Here is an 18305-nt window from a genome sequence, read left to right as displayed (position 1 = left end):
AGGGCACGAACGGCCCCGTTTATAATTGATACTATATTAAAATGTATTCATTCAACCATTTCCAGGATAGAAACAAACACTTGTGCTACCTTGAAGCAGTTCTGGACAAGTTGGAAGTTCTCTCCGCGGGCAGCGCCAGCCTTGGAGTAGTCTTTGAGCAGGACAAACAGCTGCTTAGTGAGCTGGCCTGCATTCTGCTCTACAGCTGGCATGGGGAACCGCAACAGGAACGTAAAAGCTAAGAGAGCCTCTGTTATCACCTGGAGGCACGGAGAGAGAGAAATACACTCAGATACAGACACACACACACACACACACACACACACACACACACACACACACACACACACACACACACACACACACACACACACACACACACACACACACACACACACACACTACTGACCTTGACGTGCATGGAGTTGAGACAGTCTAGTAGCAGAGCAAAGAAGGGATCCAGCATCTCAAGAGCAGAGGCCTCAGAGGAGTTGACCTTGGACTTCTTCAGACTCATATGGAGCAGCTAGACAGAGAAGGAGCGACAACAGTCAACCAACATTCAACTGACCACAGATGAATGAACAGTAAACCACTATTCAGCCATGGGTTACTATCTGTTCACGGGACTGGTCCGTTGTTTATCTTAATGCCTGCCTGCCGCAAAACACTATTTCATCTTCTAGTCAAACTGTGTGAAAGCCTGTGAGAAAGTTTTAGGGAGGGTAGCTCGGTTGGTTTACCCGGAGTCCAGTGTCCACTAGGATGTGCATGTTGGTGCGGCTGCTGACGGGGGCTTTAAGTCCTCCTCTCTTTGGGGTGGGGGGCAAGAGGAGACAGCTGGGAGGAGGCAGGCGAGGGTCCGGGGGCGCCTGGGGCTTTTTGTCCCTACACACAAACATAGACACAACGTCAAATATTTGCGTGAGACTCAGTGAGACAGAGCAAGGAGAAGGGAGCATGCATGCAGTGTGAGTTTGTACATACTTGTTCCGCTTGGTGACGAGGGGCAGACTCTCTGAGACCAGGCCGTGGCTGAGCAGTAGTATAGCCTGATGGTCCATGGCCTGGTTCACCAGTAGACCTGACACTATCCTCTTCAACACTGCATGGGCACGACGGGCTGTCTTCAGATTGGCTGTGTTCTCCAGGATCTAGAGACAGACAGAGACACAGAGAGAGAGAGAGGTGGAGACAGAGAGAGAGAGACAGAGAGCGAGAGATAAATAAAGTCACATACACACCGTTTGCAGAGTAATCTGTTGATGTCCCTGCTATCTGAGGAATTTCAGACACATCTAAGTGATACTTACGTCTTTCATTGGCAGTATGAGTTGTATGACTCTGTCCTTGCCAGAGTACTGGCCCAGGAACTCATAGGAGTCCATACTCTTACTGTGGCGAGCCTCCATCAGCTTAGAGACGATCCCCTTCACCTCCTTCTCCTCAGCCACTGCACCAAACAGCTCGTTGTTGAAGATCTACAGGAGAGGAGTGGAACAATGGTGGATGTATGAGACGTGTGAAAGGAGAGCTGGCTAGTTTGTGTATCAAAATGGATTATGCACAGTGACACACATATATATTTACACACAGATATATATACACACACACACACATATATATATATATATATATATATACATACACACATACACATACATATACATATATACATACACACATACACATACATATATGGGCACAAACACGCACGGACAAACACACAAACCTGCATAAACATACAAACACACACACAAATGGACATGTATAGGTTAGAATCGTTACATCTATTAGCATGCCCATGCAGTGGTCCAAGTCTCCAGGCTTCAGGATAGGGGCGAGGTGAAACAGGAGCTGGTACACGGTGAACGTCAACACATGGACCTGAGCGAGAGAGAGAGTCAGTGGATCAAAACAAAGTCAGATCATTTAGAATAATTCACTTAATGATTGAATACATTTACACAGACAGAGATGGAGTCTCAGTCTCAAAATCATACAGTCGGTAGTGTAAAACAATAAAAAATGGATGACATTAGATTTTTTCCCCCTACCGATCTACACAACCTTCTCCACATTTAGAAAGTTTATTTTTTATCTAACGTCTTAATTGCATATATGTTCACACCCCAGAGTTTATACTTGGTGGACGCAGCTTCGACAGGCAGTACAAGTGTAAATCATTAACTCTTAGGGCAACATATATCCATTGTTTTTGTCAAACTTGCTCAGTAAATTTGGTTGGAAATCATTTATGAACAGCAATGACCTTTTCTCTGACTTCCAAACAAATTTAAAGTTAGAACTGAGACTGGACCACTCAACACCTACAGGAAACCCATTCTGGTGTGTCTTTGGCATAAAAATGTATGTAATTATCCCACTGAAAAATAAAGCTATCCCCTTTTTAGACTTTCACTAGGCACCCTAACAGTGGTCTTGGAGTAGCCTCCCAAATAGCACCCTATTCCATTTGTAGTGCCCTACTTGACCAGAGGCCATTTGGGACGCATGCCTGGGCCTCGTACCCCGTACCCAAGGTCTGAGACCAGTGCTTAGGTCCATCTGTACGACAAGACAGAGGAACCTATTCAGCTGTAGTGTTCACCTGGTAGCCCTTAACCAGAATGGACTTCATCTCCTTCAGTAGGTACTGCAGGTATTTGACCCCCAGAGTCTCGACGATCTTAATCAGGGTGTTACGAGCCACGTCTCTGATCTCCTGGAAACGATTCCTCAGCAGCACACACATCTTCATCAGGATGCTGTCAACACACACAGTGTTTATTATATACTGCGCACACACACACTCCCAGAGACACGGACGCACACACCGACACACACGCGATACAGCCACATGTACAGGGTGTGCCACATTGTTTACATTAACTGGGTGTACATACCCAGGCAGGTTGACGTCCATGACAGTCGTGGGTAGTGTCTGCATCAGTTTGACCATGGCGAAGGCTATAGGAACTCTGGCCACCTCCTCCTCCTTCACGTCCTTAGACCTTACCGCCTTGCACTCCTCATCTCGCTTCACCTACACACACACACACGATGTCATCACTCTGCGACAATACTAAACATGCATTGGTGACACATTCCAAAAGATCCCCGACAGCGAGTACAACTGGTGTGTGTTTGAGCGTGTGTGTACCTTGGCGGTCAGACACTTGTGTAGCCTGGGCAGGACAGCATTTTGAACAGTGGCATGGATAGAGGTGATGAGGGCCTCCAGCTCTGCTTTGCTCTGGGGTAATCCACTGGGAGCCGCAGGGGCTCTAGTGGAGGGGTTCGGCTTCCTCACCGGAACAGCTTTAGGCTCCGCTGTAGATTCTGTGGCGTTCGTTTCCATAGCAACACCCTCAACAGTCTCAGCGGCGCCCGTTTCCATAGTAACAACCTCGGCCGTGTCTATGGTGGTTGTTTTCGTGTCGGTTTCAGTTTCCATGGCTTCCTCAGTGTCACTCTCCTCTGATTCGACAGCTGCCACCTCTTCCTCGTCACCTTCTTCATCAACGACGGTGCTCACAACTAAACAGAAAGAGGCAAGATCGATCAATATATCACACGCTTGGGACGGAAATCATAATCTACTTCATTGGGACCTCTTGGTCACCGATGTCCAGTCTGTTCACTCACCCCCTTTGGCCCTGGTCTTAGCGGCCTCCATTTCTCTCTCCAGAGTGTCATTGTCAAAGTGGAACGCCTCCAGAACAGTCACCAACAGACTGTGGATGGACACAGGTATGAGACAACAGTACTACTGGGAAAACAAACATGTATATCACCCTCTGATACACACAGACACCTACCTGACAGCCAGTTTCTGTTCAGCCTGTCCAGTCTGCAGTATGTGAACAAAGTGTTTAAGGTAGTAGAGGTATTTAGACCAGGTCAGTCTCCTACACACTGCTCCTATCACCTCTACTGAGGCTGACGTCATACCCTCGTTCTGCAGGACAGAGAGAAACACACAGGTTATACACACACAGGTTACACACACACACCGTTTACACACACACACACACACACACACACACACACACACACACACCAGAAAGAAGGACAACATTATTCAGTGTGTTGTGTAACTGACCTTGAGCATCTTCTCGTCGAAGAGGGCAGTCATGGCGTAGGGCATGATGTAGGTCTGGAGGGAACGTGATGACATCACAACCGTACCCTCCGTCAGCTGCTTGGCGAACTTCCTCAGAGCGCGACCTCTACGGTGGATCTGAGAGGCAAAACATTAAGCACTGGGCTGAACGCCACGCGTCCTGACTCATTTGAAGAGCGCCGGCTGTACGGCTACAATCCAAGTTGCCCCGAAACCAGTTGAAACGGTGCATTTTCCCAGGCACAACACCTATGTTCCGAAATCTATACCAGCATACCACTTAGAACGCACGCCCAACACGTTGCTTCAATCCCTGTAGTGTGCCGGTGTGAATATTGGAACAGCGACTGAAGTCTTACCTGGATGTGCTTCATGTGTTCAAAGAAGTCAGACTCGGGGTCGTTGTAGTCGGTGAGCTGCACCAGATCTCTGAAGTCTCTACGGGTGGGGAAGGTCTTCACCAGACACGCCAGCACTGTGGTGTAGTCCTGCTGCACACTCTGAGAACACAGGAGACACACACTGGACCCAAGTTCACTTTAGTGTGTGTGTGTGTGTGTGCGTGTGTGTGTGTACTAACCTCAGTCTTGCTCCTCAGTCCTTTCCTGACTGCGTCCAGTATGGTGTACTGTACTATCTCCTTGTAGTCCTCGTCTCCACGACCCACTGCAGCCAGACGTGTAAGGACAGCAGACAGACACAAGGTGGCGTTGTCTGCCAGGGACATGTCTCCAATCTACAACACAGGGAGGAAAATGAATGGACGAATTACATTACTGTTAATATTACTTTGAAGATTCAATTATTTCCACAACTCGTGAAATAAATTAAGAGCAAAAATCACAGACATGCACGGACACATGTTAAGCAATATGCGACACAAATGTTTTGTCAAAAGCTACATACGGATACATTTATTGAGTCACAAAGTGAATAGGACATCTAAAATAAGACGGGAGCGTTCCAAAACACTACCAAAGTCGACGCAATAGTCAAGACACCAGACTGCAGCGTAACCCCCCATCTGTAGTGTCTGATCTCTCCTGTGTGTTGGGTCTCACCTCGAAGGAGGCGAAACAGTTGTGCATCATGGTGTAGATGAAGTTCATATCCAGCGTGTCCATGTCGTTGATCCTCCTGGTGGCCTCCTGGAAGGCGGTGAGACGCACGTCGAAGTACACCTCGTCCAGGTGACGACTGTCAAACGCATTCAACTGGAGGGAGAGAAAGGGCCGATGGTTATACATGGCTGCGTGTGTGATAAACACGGGTTTGTTTGTTCCTGTGTGTGTGTGTGGTTTTTCCGAGCCTTACCTTCGCAGCTGTATCTGTGATGTACTTCAGTCCCCTATCCAGTTCTCCCAGAGTCTGTTGGGAGACAGTAACACAGGTAAACGTTCTGCTATTCACCTCATACGGACCACTAGATATGAGTAGCGGGAAGCATGTAAGGCCCAGCTTCAGCAGCTAAAGATGTGAAAATGAGTGTGCGCAACAGAACACACGCACATCCGGAGTCAGGCTACGGGGGGCTTGAGGTCCTACCTGGAAGACGGAGGTGAGGGCCTGCCTGGGCAGCTTGTTGTGGAGGATGGAGAACAGTCGACTGATAGGCTTGAGGAAGGAGGCGGGATCAGAACACTGTCTCAGCAGGTTCTGGACTGTAGCCAGGATGTCAATCTCGGTCTCCTGAAAAACAAGGGAAGGGATATACATTTACATTCGAGTCATTCAGCAGACGCTCTTATCCAGACGAACTTACAGTCGTGAGTGCACACATTTTCGTACCGGTCCCCGGTGGGAATCGAACCGGCAACCCTGGCGTTGCAAGCGCTGTGCTCTACCAACTGAGCTACACGGCAAATACTCATGAGTGTAACATTATAACATATAACCTACCAGTTATATGTGGGAGCTCATGTAACACCTACCATGGCATAACGTATCACAACCGTCACATTACGCAACCTGGCATGACGTTACCTTCGAACAATCCAATACGGCACGAACGCATAAACAAATAACCACAACACAGACTTAACATATCACTAGAACAGTAACACGTTGCTGTACCTGTGGGTTGCGGGCCTTCTGGAGGTATGGCAGCAGCAGGCGGATGAGCACTGAGCTCTGGTCCTTATCACTCACAAACCTGCTGAGCCTGGAGAGGAGAGAGATCATCACATTAGCCTGTAGAAACCATAACTATCATCATCACCATACAACGACCGTAAACCTGAGAAGGAGAGCTGTGATAAGATCACAAAGAGCAGAGGCTAGAATACGCCATCTACGATCAGTTGGCATTAGAGATATTCGACTGTCTACAACGGGGCTCTCCAACCCTGTTCCTGGAGAGCTGCAGTCCTGTAGGTTTTCGCTCCAAACATAATCCAGCACATCTGATTCTAATAACTAGGTGGTTGATAAGCGGAGTCAGCTTAGTAAACAACTGGGGTTGGAGTGAAAGCCTCCAGGACGGTACAGTAGCTCTCCAGGAACAGGGTTGGAGAGCCCTGGTCTACAGTGATCACAAAGTCAGAACGTCACCACAGCACAGTGGTCAACTCTTCATACAGGACGCAGAAGGATGCGAGGAGCGAAGGACTTACTTTGAGAGGATTCTGAGCTCCTTGGCCACCTGGGATCTAAACTTCTTCTTCTTGAGTCTGACAGAGTTGCGTACGATGCCACTGAGGTACTGTAGCAGGGTGGAGATGTGGGGCAGGAGCAGCCTGGCACCCTGGGTCAGATGCTCTGAACAACACAAACAAACCATTCATTTCTGCACTTTTATCAATGTGCACGCTTTGCATTTGCTATCATTACAAGGATTTTTGTATTTATTACAAACGTTAAACTTTGTATACAACCCATTTTGCATTTGCTTATACCTACTGGAGCCCATAGTTTTTCCATGTCACCAAACGAGGAAAAACTCCATAGTCTGGTCCATCGTTATACTGTTTAGTATTTACTTTTATTAGTAGCATTTGCATATTCTAGCAGTGGCCCTGTAAACATTGCATTTGCGTATTCTATACGTTGTCCATAGGCCTCACCCGAAGAGACGTAGGCTCCCTCTGGTGGCTGGGGGAACACACTGCCGTTGACGCTCAGCTCCGCCTCCTCACCCTCCGAAACCAGAAGGTCCTTCGTGGCCACCAAGGACTCGGCGATGTCCATCACCATGGCAACGGTCTGGGTGGAGACATTCTTGGCGGAGAGCAGGGCGAACACGTTGAGGAGGACGTCACACTCCGGGTGACCAGACTTCAGCTTGGCCAGGAGGGGGAAGTACCTGAGAGAGGAGGAGAGGAGGAGAGGAAAGAAGGTGGCCACGTTCAGGCGGGTTGAATCTGTCACCTACCACGGGGTCATGGCAAATTCCTCCTAGTTCCACACTGGAAACTGGACTGTTGCCAGAAACATTCTCCCATTAATATAGTGATCTCATTGTGAAAGGACTTGGCCTTAGTGTAGCTGAAGTCTCAACACAAAGACTGCTTGATAAGCTTACCTGGCATTCTTGCTCCAGACGTGGATGAGTTTGAGGAGGGGGGTGGGGGAGTAGGGGCTCTCTGTTGGCAGACGGCAGACCTGGGGCCAGACGATAGCCTGGAAGACGGCATCTAGCTCATCTGGGGTGAAGCTGTACGAGTCGAAGCCATCAAAGAAGTCCTGGATCCTCAGGACCCCCAGGCGCCTCAGGTTCTTCAGAGGAGCGATACAGCCTGCCTTTAACTGGGCAGAGAGAGAGAAAAAAAACATTGAGGAGTTTTTAAAACCGGTTTATCTATTTTTAGCCTTTCACCTGCAAAGATTATTTAAAAAAACAAGAGGTAACAAAACAACTTTAAGGAGTTACTGACTTGTCCTAAAAACTCATGTTTGTGTGCAGTATCATACATGAACATCAACATGCTTTATACATGCTCACACCTGCAACTGCCAGGGCAGGCCTCTCTGAGCCTCCTGCTCTAGTATAGGTCTCAGAGGGCGAGCTGAGGCATACTGCCACAATGGCTACACTGCAGCTCCTGCCCAAGACCAGAGTTACTGACTTGAAACTTTACTAAACGTTTTTCTCAAGAGACATCAAATCCCCCAAAAAATCGTCACATGCGCCCGAATACAACAGTGAAATGCTTACTTACAAGCCCTTAACCAACAATGCAGTTTAAAGAAAAATAAGTGTTAAGTAAAAAATGTAAAATAAAAATAATTAAAGCAGCAGTAAAATAACAATAGCGAGGCTATATACAGGGGGTACCAGTACAGAGTCAATGTGCGGGGGCACAGGTAAGTTGAGGTAATATGTACATGTAGGTAGAGTTAAAGTTACTATGCATAGAACCCAGGAGCTTATTATCAAGCTTCTCTGAGTAGGAGTGCTGATCTAGGATCAGGTTGCCCCCTGTCCAAATAATCATATTAATTGTGATCTAAAAAGACAAAACTGATCGTAAATCAGCACTCCTACTCATCCAGCAGCCTCTTGTTACATGTATTTTTTATTTTACCTTTATTTAACTAGGCAAGTCAGTTAAGAACAAATTCTTATTTACAATGACGGCCTAGGAACAGTGGGTTAACTGCCTGTTCAGGGGCAGAACGACAGATTTGTACCTTGTCAGCTAGGGGATTTGAACTTGCAACCTTTCGGTTACTAGTCCAACGCTCTAACCACTAGGCTACTAAGCTTATGTGAGACAGTGAGACCCTCCGGCTGTGTATATACCTGTTCTCTCTGGTTGAGGATGGTGGAGACAGAGGCGGTGACACACAGTAGGATCTGCAGCACCTTGGACAGGTGTGTGTGGATGAGGTGGCCCAGTTTACTGATGACTGTGGTGACTATGTTCAGCAGGCTGTGCTGCCGACCCAGAGGAAGGACGGCAGAGGGGTCCGTCTCGGCTATCGCCTTGTCTACTGCAGCGAGACACAGACCTGGAGAGAGGGAGGGGGAGAAAAAAAGAGAGAGAAAGGAGTTCTAAGTGTTCGTATGTCACACTTTTAAAACAAACACAAGTCCACACACACACACACACACAACTAGGCTAAAGCTACAACATAATAGACCAATGAGACAGAGGGCAACAGAGCCATTCAGTGAGGAATGAGACGAGAAACACTCCGCTCCCATACAGGTTGCATATCACACGGCGGAGGGCGCCCTACCTTGTCCGTGGTGGCAGACGGGCTCCAGCAGGAGGTCAATGAACATGCCCAGCTCCTCAGACTGGCATCCTGCCAGGAACCTCAGCACGATGGAGGAACGCTGCACGGCGCCAGACTTGCCCTGGAACTTACTGCCAGTCTTACTGCGCATCCGCCCAAACAGAACCCTACAGAGGTTAGAGGAGGGGGGATGGGTTGGTTATATTGGAGTGGTAAAGGTGACACATAAATAGGCCACAAGTTTAAGTTCACTTAAGATGTGACACACACACACGAATAATAACAAGCGAGAGTAACCGCACACACACACACCTCATAAGCAGCGGGATAAGCTGGGCCCTGTGCGAAGCGTCCACCACGGCCTGCTCCTCTGAGATGTTGAAGTGGACGATCTCGTCCTTGAAGTGTTTGTCATCCAGCAGCCTCTCCAGATTCTCCCTGAACACAACAGTCACGTCAAAGGCATTCAATAGCGCAGGACATTAGGTACAGAAGCACAAGACATTTCAGATACAGAAAAAGATATCAGATGAAGACATTGTATTACTATATCACATCAAACACAGAAAGACAGTGTATCAAATGGCCTGCCACCAGATACTGAATCATGATATTTTAGCAACTCTTTAAGCCTATCGGCCTGTACAGCTTCAAAGAGGCACCAGAGCAATGTTGTTGACAGGGTCTACACAGGGTCTCCAGGCTGATTCTGTGAACTAGGTCAGTGGTACATTATGGGAAATGAAATAACAGAACAACTCCGATTTCCTTCCATCATTCCGTTTTCAGTGCCGTTAGATGGTTAGTAAATGGATAGTTTAATAAGGGAAGTGAATAGAGGAACTCCCGTCAGATCTGTGGTTCTGGGTGGAGGTTAACATTCCTGCTCAGTGGAACCGGAGAGGGCCAGTGATGTCTCTGATCTCTATCAGCACTGGTAACAATGACTCCCATTGAGAGACCGGGAGTCCATAACAGTTATTACAGTATCCCTTACTCTTACTCCGATCATCTGAACAAAAATGTTAAATGGTGACTTTGGAAAGTACGTTCTATGCCTGGCAGACTGTAAAAGGACTGAAGGTATGTTAGAACAAGAGATAAGACGTCACGCGACAGTGTCGTTCGGAAACGAGCCAGAGAGCAAACTTACTTGTAGGGGAGGACGTTGGGGTCTTTGTAGGTCAGAACACACTCCAATGCTGCCCTCTGGATCTGCTGGTCCTGGTGACACAGCAACTGAACAGACACACAGTCACACACTGATAGCAGTACACTGACAGAGACTACTTGCTGTTTAGGTAGATAGGCAGATAACGGGTCAGATAAGTATGTTTAATTGAGTATACAGTTAATGCAGGGTAAATAGGCATATAGTGAGAGTGAATTGATGCGAGTAGCCGATGTGAGTAAGACCTTTAAACAGGTCAACATTCCCAAGGCCGCAGGGACCGATTACCAGGAAGTGTACTCCGAGCATGCGCTGACCAACTGGCAATTGTCTTCACTGACATGTTCAACCTGTCCGTGGCCGAGTCTGTAATACCTACATGTTTCAAGCAGACCACCATAGTCCCTGTGCCCGAGAATACCAAGGTAACCTGCCTAAGTAACTACCGACCCGTAGCACTCACATCTGTAGTCATGCTGTGCTTTGAAAGGCTGGTCATGGCCCACATCAACACCATCATCAAGTTTGCAGATGACAACATTGGTAGGCCTGATCAGCGACAACAACAGGACAGCCTATAGGGAGGAGGTCAGAGACCTGGCCGTGTGGTGCCAGGACAACAACCTCTCCCTCAACGTGATCAAGACAAAGGAGATGTATGTGGACTACAGGAAAAAGAGGACCGAGCACACCCCCATCCCCGGGGCTGTAGTGGAGCAGGTTGAGAGCTTCAAGTTCCTTGGTGTCCACATCACCAACAAACTATCATGGACCAAACACACTAAGACAGTCGTGAAGGGGGCACAACAAAGCCTATTCGTCCTCAGGAGATTGAAAAGATTTGACATAGGTCCTCAGATCCTCAAAAGGTTCTACAGCTGCACCATCGAGAGCATCCTGACTAGTTGCCTCACTGCCTGGTATGACAATTGCTCGGCCTCTGACCGCAAGGCACTACAGAGGGTAGTGCATGCTGCCCAGTACATCACTGGGGCCAAGCTTCCTGCCATCCAGGACTTCTATACCAGGCAGTGTCAGAGGAAGGCCCTAAAAATTGTCAAAGACTCCAGCCACCCTAGTCATAGACTGTTCTTTCTGCTACTGCACGGCAAGCGGTACAGGAGCGCCAAGTCTAGGTCCAAAAGCCCCAAGCAATTAGACTCCTGAACAGCTAATCAAAGGGCTACCCAGACCCCTCTTTTATGCTGCTGCAACTCTTTGTTTATTATCTATGCACAGTTACTTTAACTCTACCTACATGTACATATTACCTCAACTAACCGGTGACCCCGCACATTGACTCTGTACCGGTACCCCCTGTATATAGCCTCGCTATTGTTATTTAACTGCTGCCATTAACTTATTTGTTACTTTCATTTTCCAATTTTTATTTTTATTTTTTTAAACTCAACACTTATTTTTCATAAAACTTCTTAAAGCATTGTTGGTTAAGGGCTTGTAAGTAAGCATTTCACTGTAATGTCTACACCTGTTGTACTCAGCGCATGTGACAAATACAATGAGATTTGATGATGATAGGTGAGAGAGGTAAGTTTACCTGAGTATACAGCTCATTGAGGGTATTCTCCAGGTACAGAGAGCGAGGGTTGGTGAACTTGGCAAACACATTCAGGTGAGCGATGAGTTGCCTGGGAAAGAAATTAATTGTCTTTAGAAAATGCTATATTTGCAAAAAAAAAAAAAAAAAGCACTGAAAATGTATTGCGGAACAAAAATAAAATGTTTTATTTCCAAAATCTTCAACGTGATCATCTCTTACTTGGCTGCTGCTCTTTTTGGTGGCATCTTCCTCTCTGGTCTAGCCTTCTCCTCTTCCTCCCCGTCCTCCTCTTCCGTCATGCTAGCCTCCATGGCAGCAAGACTGCTCCTCTTCCTCAGGTCCTGAGTAGGCGCCACCAGCAGGTCAGCTGGGTAGAACTCATTCCTGCCAATCATGAGAGGGGAGGGGCATAGGGTCAGTTAAGAGTGGACAATGGTGCTCTTTCTCAAAAGCCTTTCCTAGATGTATTGTGTCTTGTCTCCTCGCCTCCTCCTCAAAATGAAAAGACCTGAGGTTCCTCTCCGTAGGAGGGCAGTGTAGTGTGTAAGGCTGCAGTATCTAGTCGTGTGTAGGGTGTAGTGTAGGACGAACCGGATGAATCGTAGCAGCAGTGGACTGAGCTCCCTGCTGCGTGGTTCTACGCGTTCGGGGACCAGAGCCATGGCCCTCCACAGCAGACCCCTGAAGTTAGTGAAGTCTGTCCTCTCGCTGGGGTCAGAGGTCATCTTCAGACGCTGCAGGAACAGCACCCCCACGTCCCCGCTCTCGATGACATCACAGCCCGGCTCCCGTTGCAGCTCCGAGCCGCCATCTTCATCGTCATCATCATCATCGTCGCCTTCACGCAGCTCCTTTTCTGTTGGACAGAACATTTTCTTGATCGTTTTATACATTGACACAAATGGCTCATTAAAAAAACAGATCACAAATGAGCACGCACTCACCAGCAAGACCTGCCACCAACTCCAGCTGCTCATGGTAGACCTTCCAGAAGTCTTTGTTGTCCATTCCTCTGGCATGGGTCCTGGAGAGAGAGACACAACACGAGGAAGAGATGAACTGCGTTATTGGGGGGGGTTAAAAAGTCATAGAGTATGTTCCTTTAGATTTATTGTGGTTGTGTGCTCTTACACTATGAGTTCAATGACTGGGTCCCACAGGGGTTTGAAGTTGATGAACAGCATGGAAATAAGATAGCGTAGAGGCACCTGCAAATGGAAGATGCAGAACGTAACTTAATCATCCACTAAGATAATCAAACGTTAATCAAAGGTCCCAAGCCTGTTCGAAATCTAGGTTCCCATATCTACGTTTTAGGTTCCAAATCTAAGTTTGATGTTCTAGGTACCTGTTGGAAGGTCCCTTGTGGCCCCCGGGGTAGTGATCTCTCTACCAGGTCATGTCTGAGCTTCCTGAGGTGCAGCAGCTTCTCTCTGTAGTCCTGCACGGAGGCAGGGACCAACTCAGCCTGAAAACACACTGCGAACACAGGCTGGACCTCCACACTCTCCTCACTCTGAGAACACAGAGAGAATCAGAGTTCAAATGTGTTATTATTGTCCATTTAGGCTCAAAATGGAAAGTTCTCTCAATTACCTTCTGCCATGTGAACGAATTCAATTAACTTGAGCAAATAAAGTCACAATTATCAATTTACAAGACATCATTTGGTTGTTCTGTACCAACCTCTGACGGTTTGAGCTCAGCCTCAAAGTGGGTCAGAATCCTCAGTGACAGCAAGCGGATCTGAGGGAGGAAGCATGGTGAAGAGGGTTAGGTCACAGTTTAAACACAACCAACAAAGTACCCAAAATAATTCAATCTAAACAAATAATTAAATCTACTTCCATACTTTGGAGCTGTTGGAGGATAGGTTGACGTGCAGCATCTGGTGCAGGTCGAGCAGTGCACCGTGGGATAGGTGCTCGGAGCAGCCGTTGACTGACAGCCGGGTGTAGTAGAGGTCTCCTAGCAACAGAGCCGACATGTCTGTTGGGAACTTCCTGTGACACACGCAAACACAGGAAGTCGATCAGGGTCAAAGTGCACCAATTACGAGAACAAAACCAGTTACCAGATTATATAACCAAACATTAAATGGCACCAACAAACTCACACAGAATTACTGTACCAATCCAAAGCTTTATCTCTGGTCACAGCAGTTATTCCCACTAAATGGGAACTAGTCTCTAAGAGCTGTTGATATTTCTCTACTTTTAGTACTTACTGGATGATGGGCTTGACCCGCTCCACTGGCACCAGGGAGAGAACCTCAGCAGATCCATTCAGACTGAGCAGGGAGCTGAGGGCCTGCCTGGCCACAAACAGACCGCCTGGAGGACAGAAAAGGGGAGAGATCTTTATTTGACCAGCTCCTGGGTTACTACTGGAGGGATGGTTAGGAGCTAGAACATGTGCATTGGAATGGACCACAACATTAATCTGTATAGCAGATAAGAGCAAACAAGGGCAGCCCATACCTTTCCCCAGCGCTTCACTCTCCACATTCAGTAGCAGGCGATTGAGGAGGGCTGTCAGACTGGGAACGACACAATCTGCTGCCAGTGGTCTGAGGTGGGGCAGGAGGACCAGGGCTGCCCAGGGCAGGGACAGGTCAGTGATGGTCTGGGTCGGGTCCTGCGGTAGGCTGATCAGAGAGAGGATCAACTCTGGTACTGACACCTTCTCTGTCCCATCACCTGGCTCCTTACCGGGGGCCTTTCCGGTGAAGACCAGGGGGTAGGTCTCGAAGGCCATGGAGCCGTCTGTAGGGGGCGGGGCTTTAGCCAGGATGAGACTGACCAGCACCTCCATGGCAGAGTGACGAGACACAGAGTCTAGACTGGAGAAAAACCCCTCTAGGTACTGTAGCAGGCTGGGCAGGAAGAACTGGAGAGAGTGCGAGAGAGAGAGAGGGGTGAGGAGGGAGGGGTGAGGAGAGATGGAGAGAGAGAGACGTATGGAGTGGCAGAAAGGAGAGAGAGATGATGTTATCTATGTCCAGTGAAGGAAGCTTACTCTGCCGGAGTCAGCTAGGATGAAATTGCCTGGTGTATTGGTGAGATTAGTCGATGTACCTGTTCAAACCGTTTCATGGTGAACATCTCCTTAGTGAACTCCAGTATCAGGTCCTGGTCCATCCCACTGCTGAACACCTTTATGACAGTGTCCTGTGTGAGGGTGTTAGGCAGGGAGACATTCTCCCCCAGCAGTAGAGAGGAGATGATCTGTAGCACGAGCCTACAGCAGGGTCCTGGGAGGGCTGGGGTCTGGAGCAACTCATGAACTGCCTACAGAGGCACAGAGAAGGACAAAAACAGAGAAATCGATACACATGATACCAACAGTCAGATTTGAAACCAAACTGGGTTCAGGCAAAAGTGTGATCTGAAAATTAAATGGACACAAAGTATTCTTCTTTTTTGATTAGATTTTTTCTTCTGAAATGTATACCGTATAAAATGGAGACTGTCAAATACATACAGAGATACACACAGCCTCTGAACACAGAACAAACTCTATGCTTATTCTTAGTTTTACTTATTCATGTCACACAGATAAATGGCGAGCCCTACCTGACAGACAGCGTCTGGCTTGGTGATCTTGGCTCCGTTGCGGTGTCCCACCAGGGTATGGAGGATGAAGAGCAGACGCTCCAGGTGCTCGGAGGCCTGACCCTTCTCATCAACATCTGTCTTATTCAGGTTCCGCAGGGCCTCACTCACACACGTCTAGAGAAAGACAAAAACACGATTTAGACACGGGACACGTCTTCAGTCACAGTTAAACAGCCCTGGACCAGGATAATGAACAGTATCACTCAAACAGTCCGACAGACAGATGACAACAACCCACCTGTCACACAGGCCTTGAGACAGACAAGACAACCCATCATTCAGCCACACAGACCTACAAAGAGTTTACATTGGCACTATGCAGAACCAGTTGTGAGGTAAAAATGCTCCGTAACCTGGAGAGACTCCCACAGAACCAGGAAGTGCTCTTTCTCTACGTGATTGGCTGCTGCCTGGGCCATTTGATCCAGTGCATCTCTGACAGCATCCCAGGGTAGAGATACTTCCTGGTCAGCACTTGGTCCAAGCTTCCTCAGAGCAATTGGGAGGGCCTGGAGGAGAGGGAAGAAGGATACAACAGAAAAGGGTTGTGAATAAAAGATCTTTCAACTGAATATACATGCATAAGACTCCACTTTGTTAACCTTTTTCGCAAAGAGTCTAATCTCCTATTTCCCACTGTATAACCTAATGAACTCACCGTGCCAGCGCAGGAGTGGAACATGTTGCGGACTCCTTTACACATCTCAAACAGCAGCTGTCCCACCCCCACTGCCTTCCCAGGGTGCTCCTCCAGGTCCAGGAACATGTGGTTGAGAAGGGCGTCAAGATCTGGCACCTGGCGGGTATCAATACAATTTATTCAATGAGATCTGATTTCATCGCCACTGGATGTCAAACTAGGTAAGACCACAACACACCTTTCTCATCAGAAAAGAAAAACTCTCGGCCGCAAACTTTCGTATGTGTTCCTTCTTGTGTGCCAACAGTGTACTGTACAAGCTGTAGGGGAGAAGGAGAGATAAGTAAACACCGATGTAATATATGCCAATATGACATAGATAGGAGATAGGATAACAACAATACCGCTGGAGCTTCTAGCACCGTCTGTCTACTCCTACTGCAGCCAGGTAGGCCTAAGGCCCAGTCTCACCTGTACATCTTGGTCATGTCCTTGACCATGAGTCTCCAGAGGTACTTGTAGAGGTAGGAGAGGCAGGTGAAGGCCCACTCCAGTATCTCGGTGTCCTGGGTCTCCAGGAGAGAGGTGATGAGGACAAAGAAGTCAGGGAAGTGGGGGTAGAAATCCATCTGGAGGTCCCTAGCCAGCTGGACCACCAGGCTGATGCATAACGGAGGAAAAAGTTGTGATTTGCAGCACACACACACACTGCAAGCAACAAGCTGGCCAATGAAGAACAACCGTGACATTTGTTTCCACGTGATATGAAGCGTGTGTGCACTATTTATTGGCAAATTTAGGAACATTCTACGGAACATATTCCTATTCATAGTTTGTATCTTCCTCCTCAGCCTCACACAGTAATCTCAGGTACACACACACACACACACACACACACACACACACACACACACACACACACACACACACACACACACAGTAATCACAGGTACATACTCCAGTAGAGGCTGGCAGGCAAGGCTGTTCTTGGTACTAAGGTGAGTCTTCAGGCTCTCCACGATAGAGCTCTGATGGAACACCAGAAGGTTGAAGGACTGGCTCTTGTTGGACACCTCCCTCAGGAAGGTGGCTGTGGAACAGGTGAATGGGGTTCAGATTAGCCACTGGGTTCTGCTCACGGGGACATGTTTGTAAGCTTGACACGGACATGTATTGGGCCAGATGTGATAGTAGTAGTGAAGCTCCTTGGTGTGACGAGTTATGTACTTACTGAAATGCTCTGTCAAATTCAGATCCCTCCATTTTGTCAGTCCTTCTGAAAAGTAAGTGTCGACGTCCTACAACGGAAAACAGTGTTACATGCCATGGAATGATATTAACAACGACAAAAACGTCATTTTAAACAAGTTTAATAGGGGATCTGCAGTCTAACAGAGAACGCATACCTCATCATAACTCCCAGTTCTGTCAATGCGATGGATGACATCGATATTGACATTGGCAAGCCTTTCAGCAAACGTGAGAAACTGTAAAGCAAACGATCGAGTTAGCTACTTTCTGTTGTGTACTAACGTTACAGTAATAAAATGACTCGCTAGCTAGGCTACATGTGATATTTAACATATTCAAGCAACTACGCTTGTTGGTTCATTAATCGTAGCAATGGGAAAACATGTTTAATTTGAAACTGTTCAGACATTATGAAAACCAGGCATCAGAGATAGTTATGCATATTCACAAATATTTAGTTATTTTCAATGCAATAGCTAAGCAGTCGTCGCTAGCTATGCTAACAACTGTGCTACACAGATTCCCAACAACACTCACCCTGAATGTGTTCTCAGATTTATGATACGACGACTTGGATTTGATCTTCATTTTTGAGGTGTCTATTTTTCTGATGTATGTTTAAAAAATATATGTAATCCACGTTTCAAATTTGTATGAAAACGACAATGTATAGCCTAACTGTGTTTACACACATGCCTTGTGCCGGGGCGCAGCCATATTGGATGAAGCATCATGGGAACGTTTTGCTTTTCCACGTG

General features: G+C 47.5%; 1 protein-coding gene across 1 annotated transcript in view; it reads right to left on the bottom strand.

Annotated features, from left to right (window-relative positions):
- Positions 1-18271, bottom strand: part of utp20 (UTP20 small subunit processome component) — a 23657-nt gene extending 5386 nt beyond the window's left edge. Inside the window, exons 1-45 of the mRNA XM_071333108.1 lie at positions 18085-18271; positions 17703-17783; positions 17528-17594; positions 17254-17386; positions 16768-16956; positions 16535-16616; positions 16315-16452; positions 16010-16165; positions 15615-15770; positions 15117-15329; positions 14520-14928; positions 14267-14372; positions 13892-14042; positions 13726-13785; positions 13388-13555; positions 13171-13247; positions 12984-13063; positions 12631-12895; positions 12259-12423; positions 12037-12127; positions 10461-10546; positions 9620-9745; positions 9308-9474; positions 8868-9076; positions 7647-7870; positions 7189-7427; positions 6739-6883; positions 6200-6287; positions 5672-5815; positions 5441-5494; positions 5188-5340; positions 4707-4862; positions 4486-4626; positions 4106-4243; positions 3822-3961; positions 3649-3737; positions 3164-3540; positions 2907-3046; positions 2612-2768; positions 1789-1887; positions 1314-1481; positions 988-1154; positions 744-888; positions 410-526; positions 90-260 (exon numbers count right to left, since the gene is read on the bottom strand). Of these exons, the coding sequence (XP_071189209.1) occupies positions 90-260; positions 410-526; positions 744-888; positions 988-1154; positions 1314-1481; positions 1789-1887; positions 2612-2768; positions 2907-3046; positions 3164-3540; positions 3649-3737; positions 3822-3961; positions 4106-4243; positions 4486-4626; positions 4707-4862; positions 5188-5340; positions 5441-5494; positions 5672-5815; positions 6200-6287; positions 6739-6883; positions 7189-7427; positions 7647-7870; positions 8868-9076; positions 9308-9474; positions 9620-9745; positions 10461-10546; positions 12037-12127; positions 12259-12423; positions 12631-12895; positions 12984-13063; positions 13171-13247; positions 13388-13555; positions 13726-13785; positions 13892-14042; positions 14267-14372; positions 14520-14928; positions 15117-15329; positions 15615-15770; positions 16010-16165; positions 16315-16452; positions 16535-16616; positions 16768-16956; positions 17254-17386; positions 17528-17594; positions 17703-17783; positions 18085-18135 (6678 nt within the window). The 5' untranslated portion in view covers positions 18136-18271. The remainder of the gene's footprint in view (positions 1-89; positions 261-409; positions 527-743; positions 889-987; positions 1155-1313; positions 1482-1788; positions 1888-2611; positions 2769-2906; positions 3047-3163; positions 3541-3648; positions 3738-3821; positions 3962-4105; positions 4244-4485; positions 4627-4706; positions 4863-5187; positions 5341-5440; positions 5495-5671; positions 5816-6199; positions 6288-6738; positions 6884-7188; positions 7428-7646; positions 7871-8867; positions 9077-9307; positions 9475-9619; positions 9746-10460; positions 10547-12036; positions 12128-12258; positions 12424-12630; positions 12896-12983; positions 13064-13170; positions 13248-13387; positions 13556-13725; positions 13786-13891; positions 14043-14266; positions 14373-14519; positions 14929-15116; positions 15330-15614; positions 15771-16009; positions 16166-16314; positions 16453-16534; positions 16617-16767; positions 16957-17253; positions 17387-17527; positions 17595-17702; positions 17784-18084) is intronic.
- Between the last annotated feature and the right edge of the window lie 34 nt (positions 18272-18305).

This window comes from Salvelinus alpinus, chromosome 11 (assembly GCF_045679555.1).
Source record: "Salvelinus alpinus chromosome 11, SLU_Salpinus.1, whole genome shotgun sequence".
Classification (NCBI taxonomy): Eukaryota; Metazoa; Chordata; class Actinopteri; order Salmoniformes; family Salmonidae; genus Salvelinus; species Salvelinus alpinus.
Note: the sequence above shows the minus strand (reverse complement) of the source record. Positions and strands in the feature narration are given on the sequence as shown.